At 43.3% G+C, this 22,805-nt stretch overlaps 1 protein-coding gene across 1 annotated transcript in view; it reads right to left on the minus strand.

The window, feature by feature from the left end:
• Positions 1-22,805, minus strand: part of LOC135524788 (lisH domain-containing protein ARMC9) — a 93,578-nt gene that overhangs the window by 50,337 nt on the left and 20,436 nt on the right. The window contains 7 exon segments of the mRNA XM_064952608.1: positions 948-1,087; positions 3,928-4,051; positions 7,019-7,109; positions 12,549-12,641; positions 13,239-13,350; positions 17,543-17,577; positions 21,979-22,014. Of these exon segments, the coding sequence (XP_064808680.1) occupies positions 948-1,087; positions 3,928-4,051; positions 7,019-7,109; positions 12,549-12,641; positions 13,239-13,350; positions 17,543-17,577; positions 21,979-22,014 (631 nt within the window).

Below are 22,805 nucleotides of genomic sequence, written 5' to 3' on the forward strand. Positions count from 1 at the left end.
TAGTATGGGTCCCATACGAAAAAAAATGAATGGACGTATAACTGTAAATGGCTTTTTGATAAAAGCTTTGGCTGAATAGCAGATAATATGATGTTTATCGTAATAGGTCATTTGAGATCTAACTAGCTAACTCATTCTAATTCTGTGGGAGATAGAGGGAAGGGATCAATGCCCATACCCAACTCTTTAGCCAAGGTGCATGAATGAAAGAGATGCACCAGTATTTCTGTATACATTTTACCCAGTAGTACTGAGCCAAAAGTGGTCCCCGAATACGGCGTACCATTATGATGTGCAGCTTGCTCGATGTCACCGAAATGGTGAGAGGCTGAAGCTCATTGGCTCGTCTTCGATTAGCTAGGAACTCATTGGCTGGCCCAAATTGGGGGAAAATGTAAGGAAAATGTCACAGCTTCCAGAAGAAAAAAAAAACCTTGTCTCTTTTAAACTAGTGATTTTGTGGCTTAGTTGAGGTAAAACAATAATTCTGCTAACTGATTCTAAATGTTTGGACGACACATTGACACATCCAGCACAAAGCGGGAGAATGTCTTTAAAGAGCAAACTGAAGTGAAGAGGAATTTCAGCAACTCTTGGGCGAACGGTGGAAGTTGATTCCATCTATAAAAAGATGCTGAATTTCCAGTTCACTACAGACAACTGATGTGGACTGTGTTAGCGTTCCCTGTATAGGTGGTGTGGGAGCCCACGTCCCAAAATACTTTTGGTTTAAACTGAAGGACGGTTTATTGTTTTGGGTGCTTTTGTGTCGCGGATGGAAAATAATCTGAGGGAAACACTGGACTGAGGGAAATGTAGCCTGATCCCAGATCTGTTTTGGCACAAATAGATCTGGGACCAGGCTAATGGACTGTGCCATCAGGTGGATGTCGTACTAGGTATGGGTGGTACCAGGTGATGGGTGGTACCAGGTGATGATAGGCTACCTCTGGTGCGTAGACATAGGTTCATGAGCAGGGCCACAGCGTACTCCAGAGTGTAGTCAGACAGACAGTCAGAGTCCTGCAGCTCATCTACCAGCCAGTCAATGAGACCATCCTCTATCATGGCTGACTGCTGGCTCCTCCTAGAGCGCGCACACACACACACACACACACACACACACACATATAAAAACACACCGACGCTTGCACGCACACACATGGATGTGTACACAAAACTCCCATGTTCGCACGCACAAACAGACGCACAGAAACAAGCCAACAGAGAGGAACAAAGACAACGGGGTTAGGCTCAGACACCACTAGGTGTTGCACAACGAGCAAACAGAAAGAAACACAGCCCACGGGGTTAGACCAGCTTTTTTTTTTCCTTTATAAGCTTGTGTTTCAAACCAATAGTTTTCTGATTAACAAAAAAAATAAGTGGAGACACCGGGATATCACATTCTCTAGTCTACTAGGGATGATTGTGGATAGTTAGCCCGAGAGGTAGTGTGACTGTGGATGCAGAGCGGTAGTGTGACTGTGGATGCAGGGCGGTAGTGTGACTGTGGATGCAGAGCGGTAGTGTGACTGTGGATGCAGGGCGGAAGTGTGACTGTGGATGCAGAGCGGTAGTGTGACTGTGGATGCAGAGCGGTAGTGTGACTGTGGATGCAGAGCGGTAGTGTGACTGTGGATGCAGAGCGGTAGTGTGACTGTGGATGCAGGGCGGTAGTGTGACTGTGGATGCAGGGCGGTAGTGTGACTGTGGATGCAGAGCGGTAGTGTGACTGTGGATGCAGAGCGGTAGTGTGACTGTGGATGCAGAGCGGTAGTGTGACTGTGGATGCAGAGCGGTAGTGTGACTGTGGATGCAGAGCGGTAGTGTGACTGTGGATGCAGAGCGGTAGTGTGACTGTGGATGCAGAGCGGTAGTGTGACTGTGGATGCAGAGCGGTAGTGTGACTGTGGATGCAGAGCGGTAGTGTGACTGTGGATGCAGGCGGTAGTGTGACTGTGGATGCAGAGCGGTAGTGTGACTGTGGATGCAGAGCGGTAGTGTGACTGTGGATGCAGGGCGGTAGTGTGACTGTGGATGCAGGGCGGTAGTGTGACTGTGGATGCAGAGCGGTAGTGTGACTGTGGATACAGAGCGGTAGTGTGACTGTGGATGCAGAGCGGTAGTGTGACGGTGGATGCAGGGCAGTAGTGTGACTGTGGATGCAGAGCGGTAGTGTGACTGTGGATGCAGAGCGGTAGTGTGACTGTGGATGCAGAGCGGCAGTGTGACTGTGGAGGCAGAGCGGCAGTGTGACTGTGGAGGCAGAGCGGCAGTGTGACTGTGGATGCAGAGCGGTAGTGTGACTGTGGATGCAGAGCGGTAGTGTGACTGTGGATGCAGAGCGGTAGTGTGACTGTGGATGCAGAGCGGTAGTGTGACTGTGGATACAGAGCGGTAGTGTGACTGTGGATGCAGAGCGGTAGTGTGACTGTGGATGCAGAGCGGTAGTGTGACTGTGGATGCAGAGCGGTAGTGTGACTGTGGATACAGAGCGGTAGTGTGACTGTGGATGCAGGGCAGTAGTGTGACTGTGGATGCAGAGCGGTAGTGTGACTGTGGATGCAGAGCGGTAGTGTGACTGTGGATGCAGGGCGGTAGTGTGACTGTGGATGCAGGGCGGTAGTGTGACTGTGGATGCAGAGCGGTAGTGTGACTGTGGATACAGAGCGGTAGTGTGACTGTGGATGCAGAGCGGTAGTGTGACGGTGGATGCAGGGCGGTAGTGTGACTGTGGATACAGAGCGGTAGTGTGACTGTGGATGCAGAGCGGTAGTGTGACTGTGGATACAGAGCGGTAGTGTGACTGTGGATGCAGAGCGGTAGTGTGACTGTGGATACAGAGCGGTAGTGTGACTGTGGATGCAGAGCGGTAGTGTGACTGTGGATGCAGGGCAGTAGTGTGACTGTGGATGCAGAGCGGTAGTGTGACTGTGGATGCAGAGCGGTAGTGTGACTGTGGATGCAGGGCGGTAGTGTGACTGTGGATGCAGGGCGGTAGTGTGACTGTGGATGCAGAGCGGTAGTGTGACTGTGGATACAGAGCGGTAGTGTGACTGTGGATGCAGAGCGGTAGTGTGACGGTGGATGCAGGGCGGTAGTGTGACTGTGGATGCAGAGCGGTAGTGTGACTGTGGATACAGAGCGGTAGTGTGACTGTGGATGCAGAGCGGTAGTGTGACTGTGGATGCAGAGCGGCAGTGTGACTGTGGATGCAGAGCGGTAGTGTGACTGTGGAGGCAGAGCGGTAGTGTGACTGTAGATACAGAGCGGTAGTGTGACTGTGGATGCAGGGCGGTAGTGTGACTGTGGATACAGAGCGGTAGTGTGACTGTGGATGCAGAGCGGTAGTGTGACTGTGGATACAGAGCGGTAGTGTGACTGTGGATGCAGAGCGGTAGTGTGACTGTGGATACAGAGCGGTAGTGTGACTGTGGATGCAGAGCGGTAGTGTGACTGTGGATGCAGAGCGGTAGTGTGACTGTGGATGCAGAGCGGTAGTGTGACTGTGGATGCAGAGCGGTAGTGTGACTGTGGATGCAGGGCGGTAGTGTGACTGTGGATGCAGGGCGGTAGTGTGACTGTGGATGCAGAGCGGTAGTGTGACTGTGGATGCAGAGCGGTAGTGTGACTGTGGATGCAGAGCGGTAGTGTGACTGTGGATGCAGAGCGGTAGTGTGACTGTGGATGCAGAGCGGTAGGTAGTATGCCTGGTATAAGATTGTCATGTCATAATATAGGTTAGTATAATTCAACACCACACCAGGATGCTAAACAATACAGCACAATAACATACAGGTTAGCGGTCCAAATGGTGTGTGTGTGTGTGTGTGTGTGTGCGCGTGTGTTTGAGGAAGTGAGTGGGAGTGTGTTTGAGGAAGTGAGTGGGAGTTTGTTTCAGGAAGTGAGTGGGAATGAGTGTACCTGAGGCTGAGTTTCTGCAGGGCTCCCAGGACATTCTCTCTGCTCACAGAGTCCTTCTCCTCTGTCCTTAGAGACTCAATGAGCAGCCTCAACAAAGACGGGACCTGGGACAGGTACACACGACCTGGAACACAACATACACACACACAACACAACCAGGGGTCACCACCATCGACCGAGGATTATAGCCTGGAATCCATGCTTCAAAACCACCATTTGCTTCATGGTGAAATCCCTGAGCAATTTCCTTCCTCTCCGGCAACTGAGTTAGGAAAGGACGCCTGTATATCTCCACCTGTTGTATTCGGCGTATGTGACAAATAACATTTGACTTAATTTGATGTTTGTTGTGACTGGGTGTACAGATCTATCAATCGGTGCCCTTTAAAAAAATACATTAAAAAAACAATTACAGGGGGTAGATCAGCTTTAATATTGCGGATAGATTGTTGATTCCATCAATGTAATTGTCTGCATAATTTCCAATCCTCTATATATTTACCACACACACACATACCCATATACATACATATAAATGAATATAAATATATACACACGTATGTATAAATACATACATACATACAGTTGAAGTCGGAAGTTTAAACACACTAAGGTATGACTAATCAAAACTCGCTTTTCAACCACTCCACAAATTTCTTGTTAACAAACTATAGTTTTGGCAAGTTGGTTAGGACATCTACTTTGTGCATGACACAAGTAATTTTTCCAACAATTGATTACAGACAGATTATTTCACTTATAATTCACTGTATCACAATTCCAGTGGGTCAGAGGTTTACATACACTAAGTTGACTGTGCCTTTAAAAAGCTTGAAAGATTGCCGAAAATTATGTCATTGTTTTAGAAGCTTCTGATAGGCTAATTGACATAATTTGAGTCAATTGGATGTATTTCAAGGCCTTCCTTCAAACTCAGTGCCTCTTTGCTTGATCATCATGAGAAAATCTGAAGAAATCAACCAATACCTCCACAAGTCTGCTTCATCCTTGGGAGCAATTTCCAAATGCCTGAAGGTACCACGTTCATCTGTACAAACAATAGTACGCAAATATAAACACCAAACACCACCGTCATACTGCTCAGGAAGGAGACGCATTCTGTCTCCTAGAGATGAACGTACTTTGGTGTGAAAAGTGCAAATCAATCCCAGAACAACAGCAAAGGACCTTGTGAAGATGCTGGAGGAAACAGGTACAAAAGTATCTATATCCACAGTAAAACGAGTCCTTTATCAACATAACCTGAAAGGCCGCTCAGCAAGAAAGAAGCCACTGCTCCAAAACCAGCATAAAAAGGCCAGACTACGGTTTGCAACTGCACATGGGTACAAATATTGTACTGTTTGGAGAAATGTCCTCTGGTCTGATGACAGAAAAATAGAACTGTTTGGCCATAATGACCATCGTTATGTGTGGAGGAAAAAGGGGGAGGCCCGCAAACCGAAGAACACCATCCCAACTGTGAAGCACGGGGGGGCAGCATCATGTTGTGGGAGTGCTTTGCTGCAGGAGGGACTGGTGCACTTCACAAAATAGAAGGGAACATGAGGGAAGAAAATTATGTGGATGTATTGAAGCAACATCTCAAGACATCAGTCAGGAAGTTAAAACTTGGTCGCAAATGGGTCTTCCAAATGGACAATGATCCCAAGCATACTTCCAAAGTTGTGGCAAAATGTCTTAAGGACAACAAAGTCAAGGTATTGGAGTGGCCATCACAAAGCCCTGACCTCAATCCTGTAGATAATGTGTGGGCAGTACTGAAAAAGTGTGTGCGAGCAAGGAGGCCTACAAAACTGACTCAGTTACACCAGCTCTGTCAGGAGGAATGGGCCAAAATTCCTTCAACTTACTGTGGGAAGCTTGTGGGAGGCTACCCGAAACGTTTGACCCAAGTTAAACAATTTAAAGGCAATGCTACCAAATACTAATTGAATGTATGTAAATGTCTGACCCACTGGGAATGTGATGAAAGAAATAAAAGCTGAAATAAATCATTCTCTCTACTATTATTCAGACATTTCACGTTCTTAAAATAAAGTGGTGATCCTAACTGACCTAAGACGGGGAATTTTTTACTAGGATTAAATGTCAGGAATTGTTAAAAACTGAGTTTAAATGTATTTGGCTAAAGTGTATGTAAACTTCTGACTTCAACTATACATACATACACACATACACACATACACACATACACACACACACACACACACACACACATACATACATACATACGTGTATGTATGTATGTATGTACACATAAATATACATATATATACATACATCAACTGTATGCACATACATACATACACACACACACACACACACACACACACACACACACACACACACACACACACACACACACACACACACACACACACACACACACACACACACACTTAAAAAAATAATAATATACCTTTATTATTCCCAGCAAACCCTACCACCCCTCCCCTCCTAATTGGAGTAAACTAATAAACAATAACACTCAGGCTTCTACCTTCAGTTTATACATACTGTACACATTTTACAGACACAAACTATTTTACAATAGTTATATTTGGTTTGTTTTTAGTCTTGGCCTTCTATTTCTGATGTCCATCCAGTTTCATTTCTATTAGGAACTGTGCTATTTCACAACATTTCTGAACCAATATACATTTTACAGACACCCATATGTTTTACATTGGTTATCTTGTTATTAGTCCCTCCCTTCAGCTCTATTCAACCCTTCCCATCTTGCTCTTAACACCATCTATCTAATTGGTGCCATTCTTTACGAGATTTTTTAAAACCTTGCCATAATCTTGCTATAACAAAGAGGTTGAATACTTATTGACACAAGACATTTCAGCTTTTCATTTCTAGTTAATTGCAACAAAAAAAATCTACAAACAAAATTCCACTTTGACATTATGGGGCATTGTCTTTAGATCAGTGTCTTTAGATCAGTGACACAACATCTGAATTGAATCCATTTTAAATTCATGATGTAACAAAGTCAAGGGGTGTGAATGCTTTCTGAAGGCACTGTACACTACAACACATTAAATAGCATATGACTTACCCGCTGCGAGGGAAGCGAAAGCATTGATGAGACGAGCCATGTACTGCCTGACCGTCTCGTTCTTCGACCTCATCAAAAGGAACACAGGTTTCTGCAAAACATATTCCAAAGCAGATTTTTTTTTCATGAGAAAGCCACTGGGAGATTCGGTATAATGGACAACGGACAATGGATGGTGAACTGTTTCACATGGAAGTTACTGTACATAGTCTAACATCTATTGTTTCCCATAGGCAATTTGGAAAAACACTACTGTGGGGTTGTATCTGGTTGGCAAAAGAGAACCATCGTGCTCTTCCAGAAGCTTGGCTGGTGTGTTTTTTTTATCTGTTATTTTACCAGGTAAGTTGACTGAGAACACGTTCTCATTTACAGCAACGACCTGGGGAATAGTTACAGGGGAGAGGGGGGGGTGAATGAGCCAATTGTAAACTGGAATCAATGAAGACACGTTGAAACTGTCAAAGTCAAATAATTTCTCAAAAACTTTTCCATTCATATGTGGACTACGAGCCAAAGTCTCAAGCCAGCCACCGCACAAAACTACCCTCATCACATGACATTGGAGCAGGCCAGGGGAGAACCACCTCCCCCTTCTCATTGAAGCAATGGAAGGTCAACCGTGGTACTGCAGACATTGTTGACAGAAAAAAAGGATCACCCATTATAGCAATTGGAAAAATTGCAAACTTTCTAGTAAAAAAAATCATATTTTTTTTAAAAATATAATAATTCTAAAGACAATAATGGCACCAATAAACGAGAGGCTACTCTGAAAAACTGAGATCAATCTGATCTTGAATTCAAACCAACAATAGCTCAGGTCAATGAAGTGACAGATTGTATATTGCCTCCTAATATTGTACATATATACATACAGGAGCAGTCAAATTTTATAGGCTACAGTAGGCTACTAAGTAACATTTCCAGTGGCACACTGATTCACTCAATGATGATGATGAAGCCATAGGCTACTACTCATGCTGATGGCCGATGCGCTCCTCTTGGCAATAGCCTATCTCAAGACGAGCTACTTTGAAAAACAGTGCTGCTGTTCGCTCAACATTGGGAGTTGTTTCTATTGTTTCTACAGACAGATTAGTCTTCTCTTTTCCAAACTGTACTTTTTTTCCTGCAAATGTATTTAGAAATCTGCAAAAGGCAAACAGACAGCTGCTACCAACCATAGACATATAATCCATAGATGGCCGTTCCTGTTCAAGTCAGGACTGGCAGCCATTGCTGGTGCACCCATGTGTTTACAGTCAAATTGCAAGGGTTAGAGGTTCCAAATACCTTCTATGGATTATATGTCTATGGCAACAACACAACAAGCTGTTCCATATTTGGCACGCATGCTTTCCAAATGACCGGTAACCGCCAAAACAAAGAAAACATTTGAGTAAATGAGGGATACAAAGTTTATGTTATGGTGTGTGGGTTTCATTTTCCTGGTAGGGTTTAGGTCCACTTGTAGAATCTATGCGAAGGTGTGTTGAAATTGTTCTGGCAGCTTGTGGTGGCCCAACACCCCATTAAGACACCTTATGTTTATGTTCCCTTTATTTGGGCAGTTACCTGTATGAACTTGTGATCAAATTTAATCCACAGTTGTTTTTTAACTATTGATCCTCTGTGGCAAAAATGATTCTCTCCGGTGTATTATGAGAGCGGGCTCCTGTGGTGTGAAAATAAAAAATAAATAATGAATTTTTTGTAGTGTTTTTGCTTCTTGTGCCCAGCCCCTGACTCACACAATTGATCAGTCAAATGTATTTATTATGCAGTTTAAAAAAAATAATAATTGTTTTAACTCAATCAAGGCAGGGCCCCCCAATTACCCACGTGGGCACCCTAACTCCTCCCCCCCATCTGACGATTCGCAGAGCGACAACAGCAGGCGGTCTACACTCATTGAGAGTGGGCTCATGAATCCTCCTGTAGTTGGCATTAGCAGAGCGACAGCGGCAATCTGTCTACACTCATTGAGAGTGGGCTCATGAATCCTCCTGTAGTTGGCAATTACAGTGGAAAAAAAGGGGAGTTCTCTTTTTTTTTGTGTGCAAAAAAACAAAAACAAACATAGTTACAAAGCCGCTTCTCCTTACTCTCGGGGAAAACCATCTGCTAGCGAACCAGAGAATCGTAGGACCAATGATACAGGGGCCCTCCTTCCCTAGTGTGGTAATTCTAGAAGCCAGGAGAAAAACGGAAGTACTGGCACTGAATCGGAGGTTGAGGCTGTTTCGTAAAAGGTTAAAATAATGAGATTACGATAGCATGTTTACTGAAGACAGTGAGATGTTCAGATGTTCAATTGATTGTCTTTCTTACCAGGAGAGGGTGTGTGTGTGTGTGTGTGTGTGTGTGTGTGTGTGTGTGTGTGTGTGTGTGTGTGTGTGTGTGTGTGTGTGTGTGTGTGTGTGTGTGTGTGTGTGTGTGTGTTTTGCATGTGTGTGAGAGACATTTTAAACCCGCACATTACTACTGTCAAATTAAATGTGGTATCTAGCCTACTTGAGAGAGGCTGATGAACTGATGAACTGGCCTTACCAAAAAGAGTTCATGACCTACCACCATTTCCAATATGACATTATCCCAACATTTAGAACCTGTGAAAGCCTGTGAGTGGTCTCTTTAGCCATTCAAGAGATCCATTAAATGAATCAAAAAGGCCTAATTCAGTTTCTTCTCTCTGAAGAGTGCACTTAGCATCGCTTCACACCCTTAAGGGGAAGTGAACGAGTGCCCACTTTGGGGAGGAGAGAATCGTGACAAAGCCCCTATGGTTCTGTTAGATAATATGTCTAATGGTTACCTCATGGTTGTACCAGATGCCACCCTGTAAGTGCCGATCTGAAGTTTCCCCATAAGTACAGATCTAGGATCAGTTTCTCCATCTAACATTCACCATTATTGGGGAAAATGCTAAACTGACCCAAGATCAGTGTCAAGTGGCAATTTCACCCAACACCACCGTGCCTGTTTTAATTATATTTTTTATTTCACCTTTATTTAACCAGGTAGACCAGTTGAGAACAAGTTCTCATTTACAACTGCGATCTGTCCAAGATAAAGCAAAGCAGTGCGACAAAAACAACAACAACAGTCAATAACACAATAAAAAAGAAAAATAGAAACATATATGTACAGTGCGTGCAAATGTAGAAGAGTAGGGAGGTAAGGCAATCAACAGGCCATGGAGGCTAAAATAATTACAATTTAGCATTAACACTGTGGTGATGGATGTGCAGATGATGATGTGCAAGTAGAGATACTGGGATGCAAAAGAGCAAGAGTGTAAGTAATAATATGGGGATGAGGTAGTTGGGTGTGCTATTTACAGATGGGCTGTGTACAGGTACAGTGATCGGTAAGCTGCTCTGACAGCTGATGCTTAAAATTAGAGGGGGAGATATAAGACTAATGCTTCAGTGATTTTTGCAATTCGTTCCAGTCATTGGTAGCAGAGAACTGGAAGGAAAGGCGGCCAAAGAAGGAGTTGGCTTGGGGATGACCAGTGAAATATATACCTGCTGGAGCACATGCTACGGGTGGGTGCTGCTATGTTGACCAGTGGGTTTGGGTAAGGTAAAGCGGGGTTTTACCTAGCAAAGCCTTATAGATGACCTGGAGCCAGTGGGTTTGGCAACGAATATGAAGCGAGGGCCAGCCAACAAGAGCATACAGGTCGCAGTGGTGGGTAGTATATGGGGCTTTGGTGACAAAACGGATGGCACTGTGATAGACTACATCCAGTTTGCTGAGTAGAGTGTTGGGGGCTATTTTGTAAATGACATTGCCGAAGTCAAGGATCGGTAGGATAGTCAGTTTTACGAGGGTATGTTTGGCGGCATGAGTGGAGGCGGCTTTGTTGCGAAATAGGAAGCTGATTCTAGATTTAATTTTGGATTGGAGATGTCTAATGTGAGCCTGGAAGGAGAGTTTACAGTCTAACCAGACACCTAGGGATTTGTAGTTGTCCACATATTCTAGGTCAGAACCGTCCAGAGTAGTAATGCTAGTCGGGTGGGCGGGTGCAGGCAGCAATCGGTTGAAGAGCATGCACTTAGTTTTACTAGCATTTAAAAGCAGTTGGAGGCCACGGAAGGAGTGTTGTATGGCGTTGATGCTTGTTTGAAGGTTTGTTACAGTGTCCAAAGAAGGGCCAGATGTATACAGAATTGTGTCGTCTGCGTAGAGGGTCAGAAAATCACCAGCAACAAGAGCGACCTCATTGATATATACAGAGATAAGAGTCGGCCCAAGAATTGAACCCTGTGGAACCCTGTGGCTTTCAGAACATCAGCTGTATGGATTTGGGTGAAGGAGAAGGGGGGAACAAGTTGCTGTGGGGGGTGCTGAGATGTTGGCCAGGGTAGGGGTAGCCAGGTGGAAAGAATGGTCAGCCGTGCTTTCTTAAAAATGCTTATTTAAGTGATCAAATATCGGTGGTGACAGTGTTTCCTATCCTCAGTGCAGTGGGCAGCTGAGAGGAGGTGCTCTTATTCTCCATGGACTTTACAGTGTCCCAAAACTTTTTGGAATTAGTGCTACAGGAAGCACATTTCTGTTTGAAAAAGCTAGCCTTAGCTTTCCTAACTGAGTATATTGGTTCCTGACTTCCCTGAAAAGTTGCATATCGAGTGGGCTATTCGGTGCTAATGCAGAACGCCACAGGATGTTTTTGTGCTGGTCAAGGGCAGTCAAGTCTGGGGTGAACCAAGGGCTATATCTGTTCTTAGTTCTACATTTTTTGAACAGGGCATGCTTATTTAAATTTTGAAGAGCAACCAGGCATCCTCTACTGACGGGATGAGGTCAATATCCTTCCAGGATACCTGTGCCAGGTCGATTAGAAAGGCCTGCTCGCCGAAGTGTTTTAGGGAGCATTTGACAGTGATGAGGGGTGGTCGTTTGACCATGGACCCAGTACACTCGCAGGCAATGAGGCAGTGATCGCTGAGATCCTGGTTGAAGACAGCAGAGGTGTATTTAGAGGGCAGGTTGGTCAGGATGATATCTAAGAGGGTGCCCATGGTTACGGATTTAGGGTTGTACCTGGTAGGTTCCTTGATGATTTATGTGAGATTGAGGGCATCTAGCTAAGATTGTAGAACGTCCGGGATGTTAAGCATGTCCCAGTTTAGGTAACCTAACAGTACGAACTCTGAAGATAGGTGGGGGGCAATCAATTCACATATGGTGTCCAGGGCATAACTGAGGGCCGAGGGGGGTCTATAACAATCGGCAACAATGAGAGACTTGCTTCTGGAAAGGTGGATTTTTAAAAGTAGAAGCTCAAATTGTTTGGGTACAGACCTGGATAGTATGACAGAATTCTGCAGGCTAACTCCGCCCCCTTTGGCAGTTCTATCTTGTTGGAAAATGTTATAGTTAGGGATGGAAATTTCACGATTTTTGGTGGCCTTCCTAAGCCAGGTTTCAGGCTAGGACATCTGGGTTGGCGGAGTGTGCTAAAACAGTGAATAAAACAAACTTAGGGAGAAGGCTTCTAATGTTAACCCACCTGTCTGGTGCTGTGGCAATCCAGGAGGTCGTTGCTGACGTAGGCCTGCAGTACCGTGTCCCTCTGCTCACCTTGGAGAGAACGGGTCAATCTCTGGGGATAGGAGAACACACAAGGTGATGACACAGACAGGCAGACAGACTGGAAAACAGACAGATAGACAGGCAGGTAGGCAGACAGACCGGCAGACAGACCAGCAGACAGGCACAGAGACCTAGACACAGAGGCACAGAGACAGAGCCATCGATGCACAGAGACAGACAGGCACAGAGTGAGAGAGAGAGACAGAGTGAAAGGGAGACATAGAGAAAGAGGCGGAGAGACACAAAGACACAGAGACAGATATACATAGAGACATAGACAGATAGAGACAATGAGACAGAGACACAGAGACAGATATACACAGAGACATAGAAACATAGACAGAGACACATGGAGACAGAGACAAAGAAACAGAGAAACAGAGACACACGGAGACAGAGACAAAGAGACAGAGACATAGACACAGAGAGACAGACACAGAGACAGAGACACAGACACATTGAGACAGAGACAAAGAGACAGGCACAGAGACATAGAGACAGAGATACAGAGACATTGAGACAGAGACACATAGAGACGGCGACATAGAGACAGAGACACATAGAGTCAGAGCAGTAGGCCTAGGCATGTCCAGGCTCTCTGACTGACCCAGCACAGGGCCTGGAGCAGCAGGGCCTTGAGTCTGTCTGATCCCCCCAGCAAGTCTCTCTTCAGCTTGTCATAGTCCAGAGAGGGCAGCAGCGGCACCTCCTTAGGCCTCCTGTATAGGGGAGACGGTGGGTGTTTTTCACAAACTCTCTGCTGTAGTTTGTATTTATTGTGGATTCCCATTAGTTCCTGTCAAGGCAGCAGCTACTCTTCCTGGGGTTTAATATGGATCCCCATTAGTTCCTGTCAAGGCAGCAGCTACTCTTCCTGGGGTTTATTCCTGCCAAGGGCAACAGCTACTTCCTGGGGTTTATTATGGATCCCCATTAGTTCCTGTCAAGGCAGCAGCTACTCTTCCTGGGGTTTATTATGGATCCCCATTAGTTCCTGTCAAGGCAGCAGCTACTCTTCCTGGGGTTAAGCAACACTAAGGCAGTTGTATACAATTAAAAACATTGCATTACATTACCCAACATAATTCACAACACATTAAGTGTGTGCCCTCAGACCACTACTCTACAACTACTCTACAACCAAAAGTATGTGGACACCTGCTCGTCAAACATTTCACTACAAAATCATGGGCATTAATATGGAGTTGGTCCCCACTTTGCTACTATAACAGCCTCCACTCTTCTGGGAAGGCTTTCCAGTAGATGTTGGAACTTTGCTGTGGGAACTTGCTTCCATTCAGCCACAAGAGCATTAGTGAGGTCGGACACTGATGTTGGGCGATTAGGCCTGGCTCTCAGTCTGCATTCATCACAAAGGTGTTCGATGAGGTTGAGGTCAGGGCTTTGTGCAGGCCAGTCAAGTTCTTCGACACCGACCTCGACAAACCATTTCTGTGTGAACCTCGATTTTTGCATGAGGGCATTGTCATGCTGAAACAGGAAAGGGCCTTTTCCAAACTGTTGTCACAACGTTGGACGCACAGAATAATCTAGAATGTCATTGTATGCTGTAGCGTTAAGATTTCCCTTCATTGGAACAAAGGGGCCTAGAAAAACAGCCCCAGACCATTATTCCTCCTCCACCAAACTTTACAGTTGTCACTATTTATGCGGGCAGGTAGCATTCTCCTCACATCCGCCAAACCCAGATTTGTCCGTCGGACTGCAAGATGGTAAAGAGTCATTCATCAATCCAGAGAACTAATTTCCACTGTTCTTGAGTCCAATGGCGGCGAGCTTTACACCACTCTAGCCGACGCTTGGCATTGCGCACGGTGATCTTAGGCTTGTGTGTGACTGCTTGGCCATGGAAACTTATTTCATTAAGCTCCCGTTGAACAATTATTGGTGCTGATGTTGCTTCCAGAGGCAGTTTGGAATTCGGTAGTGAGTGTTGCAACCGAGGACAGACAATTTTTTACGCGCTTCAGCACTTGGCGGTCCATTCTGTGAGCTTGTGTGGCCTACCATTTCGCGGCTGAGCCGTTGTTGCTCCTAGACATATCCACTTCACAATAACAGCACTTACAGTTGACCGGGGACAGTTCGAGCAGGGCAGAAATTTGACGAACTGAATTGTTGGAAAGATGTCACCCTATGACGGTGCCACGTTAAAAATCATTGAGCTCTTCAGTCAGGCCATTCTACTGCCAATGATTGCATGGTGGATTGCTCAATTTTATACACCTGTCAGCAACAGGTGTGGCTGAAATAGCCCAGAATCCACTAATTTGAAGGGGTGTCCACATACTTTTGTATATATAGTGTATCTACAACACAAAATCCATGTGTGTACAGTGTATACAGTATGTTATCGTGCGTGTGTGTATGCGTGTGTCTGTGCCTGTGTGTGTGTCTCTTCACAGTCCCTGCTGTTTCATAAGGTGTATTTTTTTAAATCTGTTTTTAAATCTGATTCTACTTCTTGCATCAGTTACTTGATGTGGAAAAGTGTTCCATGTAGTCATGGCTCTATGTAGTACTGTGGAATAGAGTTCAATGTAGTCATGGCTCTATGTAGTACTGTGGAATAGAGTTCAATGTAGTCATGGCTCTATGTAGTACTGTGGAATAGAGTTCAATGTAGTCATGGCTCTATGTAGTACTGTGGAATAGAGTTCAATGTAGTCATGGCTCTATGTAGTACTGTGGAATAGAGTTCCATGTAGTCATGGCTCTATGTAGTACTGTGGAATAGAGTTCAATGTAGTCATGGCTCTATGTAGTACTGTGGAATAGAGTTCCATGTAGTCATGGCTCTATGTAGTACTGTGGAATAGAGTTCAATGTAGTCATGGCTCTATGTAGTACTGTGGAATAGAGTTCCATGTAGTCATGGCTCTATGTAGTAATATTACCCATCCCATAGTCTGTCCTGGACTTGGGGACTGTGAAGAGACCTCTGGTGTCATGTCTTGTGGGGGTATGTATGGGTGTCTGAGCTGTGTGCTAGTAGTTTCAACAGACACCTCGGTGCATTCAACATGTCATTACCTCTCACAAAAACAAGTAGTGATGAAGTCGACAATCTCTCCTCTACTTTGAGCCAGGAGAGATTGACATGCATATTATTGATGTTAGCTCTCTGTGTGCATCCAAGGTCCAGCCGTGCTGCCTTGTTCAGGAACAATAGTCATTTTCCTTAGCCCCTCTTTGTGGAACCTAGTCCACAGTAGTCCAGGTGAGACAAATCTAGGGCCTGTAGGACCTGCCAGTTCACTGTGATGGTAAATCCCAGGTCATAGTAAACTAAGGACAGTTCACTGTGATGGTAAATCAGTTCATGTCTTATGGAATGAAATATACCAGTGAGCCCATATTAAACTAAGAAGTTTATCTAAGGTAATGTAATGTAATCTAAGGTAAGGTCATGTAATCTAAGGTAATGTTTTATTTTTTTATTTTTACCTTTATTTAACTAGGCAAGTCAGTTAAGAACAAATTCTTATTTTCAATGACGGTCTAGGAACAGTGGGTTGATGGTCTAGGAACAGATGTTTACCTTGTCAACTCGGGGATTCGATCTTGCAACCTTCCGGTTACTAGTCCAACGCTCTAACCACCAGGCTACGTGCCGCCCCCAATGTACTCTAAGGTAATGTAATGTAGTCTAAAGTAATGTAATGTAGTCTAAGGTAAGGCAATGTAATCTAAGGTAATGCAATGTAGTCTAAGGTAACTCAATGTAATCTAAGGTAATGTAATGTAATCTAAGGTAATGTAATGTAATCTAAGGTAATGTAATGTAGTCTAAGGTAAGGCAATGTAATCTAAGGTAAGGCAATGTAGTCTAAGGTAAGTCAATGTAATCTAAGGTAATGTAATGTAATCTAAGGTAATGTAATGTAGTCTAAGGTAATGTAATGTAGTCGATCTTGCAACCTTCCGGTTACTAGTCCAACGCTCTAACCACCAGGCTACGTGCCGCCCGCAATGTACTCTAAGGTAATGTAATGTAGTCTAAAGTAATGTAATGTAGTCTAAGGTAAGGCAATGTAATCTAAGGTAATGTAATGTAGTCTAAGGTAACTCAATGTAATCTAAGGTAATGTAATGTAATCTAAGGTAATGTAATGTAATCTAAGGTAATGTAATCTAAGGTAATGTAATGTAGTCTAAGGTAAGGCAATGTAATCTAAGGTAAGGCAATGTAGTCTAAGGTAAATCAATGTAATCTAAGGTAATGTAATGTAATCTAAGGTAATGTAATGTAGTCTAAGGTAATGTAATGTAGTCTAAGGTAAGGCAATGTAATCTAAGGTAATGTAATGTAGTCTAAGGTAAGTCAATGTAATCTAAGGTAATGTAATGTAATCTAAGGTAATGTAATCTGAGGTAATGTAATGTAATCTAATGTAATGTAGTCTAAGGTAAGTCAATGTAATCTAAGGTAATGTAATGTAGTCTAAGGTAAGTCAATGTAATCTAAGGTAATGTAATGTAATCTAAGGTAAGGCAATGTAGTCTAAGGTAATGTAATGTAGTCTAAGGTAAGTCAATGTAATCTAAGGTAATGTAATGTAATCTAAGGTAATGTAATGTAGTCTAAGGTAATGTAATGTAGTCTAAGGTAATGTAATGTGGTCTAAGGTAAGTCAATGTAATCTAAGGTAATGTAATGTAATCTAAGGTAATGTAATGTAGTCTAAGGTAATGTAATGTAGTCTAAGGTAAGTCAATGTAATCTAAGGTAATGCAAAGTAATCTCAGGCAATGTAAAGTAATGTAATCTAAGGTAATGTAATGGGACTCCTGCACACTGTGTGCCATTTTTAACATTTATTAAATGCTTTTTTTCAATATGCCATTTTCCCAGCAGGTTCCACAGAACAACTCAATGAGGGGACTTACTGAGGTACAATAGACGCTCGTAGCAATGAGGAAGCCTGGGAGAGAGAAAGACAGATTGTAGTATTAGAGCAAATTGTAGTATTTTAACATTTCACCCACAACACCATCCCAGTGACACTGAGATTACTGACATATTTAGAGTCACTGTTTTGTGTTTTTATTGATCATCTTTTGACATAGAAAAGATTCCAAAACATAGGGGTTTGTCCTTATCCAGCAGAAGAGGTATGTTCTTGCTCAGCTGTCTCATACTTACCCACGTTTCCCTCGTCCCCCTAAAACAACGATGGTTAAGTTAGGTTAACTAATGTGCTAATGGACGGGCAGGGGTTCATGCGTGCAGGTTATGGTTTTGTCACATGCACAATCCCTGGGCGTAACCTATGGCAACAGTGCCCATGCAATGAGTGACAGGGACACTGTCCAATCCAATGAGCAAGGAGGAACACAAAGGGGCGAGGTGTTAGTGAGCAGCAACCAATTCCTTTCGTGTTTCAAGAATTGCTGCACTTGTCCTATAGGCCTGGTATTGTAAGAGAGCTGTGGACGGAAACAGACCCAAAACTAAGGCTTCGGCTGAGGTTTCAAAGTAATAATTAGCGTGTTTCCAACTGAAATCCAACCTCAAAACTGGCTGATTAGCTTGAGGAAAAGGTCAGCGAGGCGATCCATATAATTTCTGCCGTTGGTGTAGCTAGAACGTGATTGGGAGAAAGACTTGTCTTGGATCCTACTTTCTAAATATGTCTGTTCCCATAAAGCACGAAGGGCTGGCAGGTGTTTATGTCATGTTCAGCCTGTGACATTAGACAGAGGATTTACTGTGACCAGTCTCCTACCACAACTTCCACCAGAGAGGACATTGAGATATAGGAATGTTAAGGAGATTAGCCTTTCCCATGAATTCGCCTCTGTTAGTTTAATTGCCCCAAAACCCGAACTGAAATGGACGACAGGAACTTTAGGCCAGAACATGCAATGTGGTGAGTTAGAATGGGACAGGAGTATTTTCAAAAAGGCAAGAAGACTATCAATTTTCGTCGATATTCCTCTTGAGTTATTTTTGGCCTCGTACAGTCTATTAAAATGGAGGTCGTTGACTGACGAAAAGTTATTGTTTTTAGCATGAAAAAAAAAAAAAAAAAAAAACAATGTTTAAATGGTATATCTAAAATCATATTGCAGACAGTGGAATTAAATTCCCACACACAGATTGCAGAAACAGTTCATTTATCATCTTTAATGTCGTATCTCTTTGTTATGCATAATGGAGAAGACCCATAATAAGCTATTGTAACACTTACTATTTGATAAGTAGGTTTAATATTTGCATCCTAATATAATTCAGGTATTTGGGTGGACTGTCTGAGTTTTAGTTTCTCCCCATAGGCAGGTATACACAGTGAAATCTTTTGAGAACCATCTATAATAAATGGGAGAAGACGACGATAATTATACCGCAATTATGGTGTTGTATTCCAATGGAGAACAAAGTCATTCTCTGTGTGGCTGTGGAAGAGGTTGACCCTAACTGGAAATCAACAATAGCTTAAAAACGTAAGTTCCATTTGTAGGCTATTAGGCAATTCTCTGCTTTTTTTATTTCCTTTTTTAAATATATAATTTTTTAAATAGTTTAGATGTTTTTCAGCTACTTTCCCCTATCTGGTTTTGCACTCTGGGAAAAATGCTTAAAATAAAGTGAACTGGTATCATCATTCTTCTTTAATTCTCATAGGTCAGTTGGGACCAATGTTCCCTCTAAGCTGCGTGCAGCAGAAATATCAGCCCATGGAGAGAAGCAAGAAAAGAAACTTCACTCAACTTTCCAGAGTTTGCCTGTTAGTTAATACTATCAATTTTTTTCTCTTTACAGTGGCAATTGTGATCGAACCAATACAATATTAGCCACATTCAATGTAACAAACCAAGACAAAACGAACTTTGCAAAAGGTTTTGTAGAAGGCAGAACGCTTCAGAGTAGGATTCTACGGCATTGACACACACGACTAAGCCTTCACTCTATACAGACAGGTGTGGCATAACAAACCAGACCTGCTGTAGGCCTATATGCAAATAGACCATTTCCCTATATGGATCGGTACCATTCACTTTGAACTGGACTGTGTTTACAGCATGAGTGGTTGTGGGTAGACGCGCTTGTTTCGAGATAAAAGCGAGAGCTGCATGTATCCACGTGTGCACATTTTGTTAATGTCCTTTGCTAGTTAGTGAGTTATTAGCTCAGTTATAGATAATTTGTAGTCAGCAATAGGGGAGTGATTGCTTCCTACAAGAGCACAAAACGACATCTTTGAAAAGCGAGTCAGGTAAATCATTTTTTTTTTGTCTTAAAGGGGCAGTATTGTATTTTGAAACAGGCTTGAATAAACTAAGTAGCCAATAGGCAGAGGGTAGCAGTCTTTCTCTGTAATAATGGTATGGGAATAACGATGCATTTTATTTTGTAAAGTGGTTTCTTGCATCAAACAACACAACAACATTCAGTCACCCCCTTGTATGAAGGACAAGTGGATAAAAACGTTAATGTCAAGCCCTACATGCGTTTGTTCTTAAAGTCTCATGGAATGTAGGCCTACATTGAACACCACACATTGGCTGCTACTGTAGGCTGAATGATAGAACAGCTATTTCCATGTTAAAATCCTATGGGAGACCACTCTGGTAGGCCCTACATTATGATCAAATAGCCACAGTAGCCTACCTGGCCACAGTTAAAACTGTAACTTAAAGTGGGTAAAGCCTCAATGTTCACAGTAAAAGTGTAACTTAAAGCGAGTACAGCCTCAGTGTTCACAGTAAAACTGTAACTTAAAGCGAGTGCAGCCTCAGTGTTCACAGTAAAACTGTAACTTAAAGCGAGTGCAGCCTCAATGTTCACAGTAAAACTGTAACTTAAAGCGAGTACAGCCTCAGTGTTCACAGTAAAACTGTAACTTAAAGCGAGTACAGCCTCAGTGTTCACAGTAAAACTGTAACTTAAAGCGAGTGCAGCCTCAGTGTTCACAGTAAAACTGTAACTTAAAGCGAGTGCAGCCTCAGTGTTCACAGTAAAACTGTAACTTAAAGCGAGTACAGCCTCAGTGTTCACAGTAAAACTGTAACTTAAAGCGAGTACAGCCTCAGTGTTCACAGTAAAACTGTAACTTAAAGCGAGTGCAGCCTCAATGTTCACAGTAAAAGTGTAACTTAAAGCGAGTACAGCCTCAGTGTTCACAGTAAAACTGTAACTTAAAGCGAGTACAGCCTCAGTGTTCACAGTAAAACTGTAACTTAAAGCGAGTACAGCCTCAGTGTTCACAGTAAAACTGTAACTTAAAGCGAGTGCAGCCTCAATGTTCACAGTAAAACTGTAACTTAAAGCGAGTACAGCCTCAGTGTTCACAGTAAAACTGTAACTTAAAGCAGGCACAGCCTCAGTGTTCACAGTAAAACTGTAACTTAAAGCGAGTACAGCCTCAGTGTTCACAGTAAAACTGTAACTTAAAGCGAGTACAGCCTCAGTGTTCACAGTAAAACTGTAACTTAAAGCGAGTGCAGCCTCAATGTTCACAGTAAAACTGTAACTTAAAGCGAGTACAGCCTCAGTGTTCACAGTAAAACTGTAACTTAAAGCGAGTGCAGCCTCAGTGTTCACAGTAAAACTGTAACTTAAAGCAGGTACAGCCTCAGTGTTCACAGTAAAACTGTAACTTAAAGCAGGTACAGCCTCAGTGTTCACAGTAAAACTGTAACTTAAAGCAGGTACAGCCTCAGTGTTCACAGTAAAACTGTAACTTAAAGCGAGTACAGCCTCAGTGTTCACAGTAAAACTGTAACTTAAAGCAGGTGCAGCCTCAGTGTTCACAGTAAAACTGTAACTTAAAGCAGGTACAGCCTCAGTGTTCACAGTAAACACACACTGGAATTTTTTTAATTTTGCAGCAGACCTGAAATTTGCTCAGTGCCAAATTCTTTTTGAGGGAACATTATGTTGGGACTTGTATAAAAAGAAACAGAGAGGGCTGAGATCGATGTTGTCAAACGTACAAGTGGCAAATGACCTTCCTAATGGTATAGCCAACAGAGAGATGATATGATGGCCATCTATGGACGGGGAACAAGTGGATGCTTAATGAAGTCGCTGGCTATAACCACGGAGGTATTTCACCAAACAAGCTGCATCCTCGCCAGACAAAAGGGAACCATTCGTACGCGAAACAAGGACAAACATCCCATTAAACGAATCGAATGAGAAGTAGAGAAAACACTGGAATACTGGGTCAATACGAGGAGCCATGTAAAGGTATAGGGGAGAGGAAGAGCGGTGGAGAGAGGGAGGGATAGACTGACAAGGCAAGGTGCGAGCAAGACAGGAGAACAGGGGGGGGGGGACACGACAGCACAAAATGGATGAAAACTTCAGTAAAACTTACATATCCGTCATCATAAGGACTCATAGAGTAATATCCCTTCGTGGACAGACAATCACACAGAAACACACACACACACAAAAAGAAAAGAAGCAGTTGAATTGAAGAAGTCAAAAACACACAAGCTAACAGATACACTAAAAACTAGGCCAGTTCAAACCAAAATAAAGAAGCACATCAGGGATGTGGCCAGGACAACATTGAACGTGAGGAAACGGAGCTATTGGATTGGATGTACTGTATAGGTCCATTTCAATGATATGAGAATAGAGGGTATCATCAGAGCACATCAGCCAGACCACCAAACGTAGAACAAACTAGTTTTGTTTTTTTCTCCTTCTTTCGGAAACACAACAATTGCCTAGTGGACCTTAGCGAACACATACACATGTGATGTACCCTATGTATGTCGTGCAGATACATACAGTACACTACCACGCAGGCCCCACGTTGACAAGTGGAGTGACAGAGCCTTAGCCTTTGGCTGGAGTGGGTACAGTACATTTTGGTGCCGAGTCAACGGAATGAGTCATTCTGTTAAAACCTCTCAATGACATGGCACTTTCGTATCAACCTTCTGCATCAGTACAGCATGCTACATAACGTTACAGTATATCGTATCAACCTTCTGCATCAGTACAGCATACTACATAACGTTACAGTATATTATGTAAAGGACGTTATGATCTCGCTCAGATTTTAGATTCAAGCTGTGGGGTGTGCTTGTGCGTGTTCTGTTTTTTGGGGGGGTGACGTCCTTGAGAAACTCGGGAATACGTCCCAGACTGAGGAGTGCAGCTATATTAACAGCAAACTGTTGTGAAAACATA

This window comes from Oncorhynchus masou, chromosome 31, assembly GCF_036934945.1.
Source record: "Oncorhynchus masou masou isolate Uvic2021 chromosome 31, UVic_Omas_1.1, whole genome shotgun sequence".
Taxonomy (NCBI): Eukaryota; Metazoa; Chordata; class Actinopteri; order Salmoniformes; family Salmonidae; genus Oncorhynchus; species Oncorhynchus masou.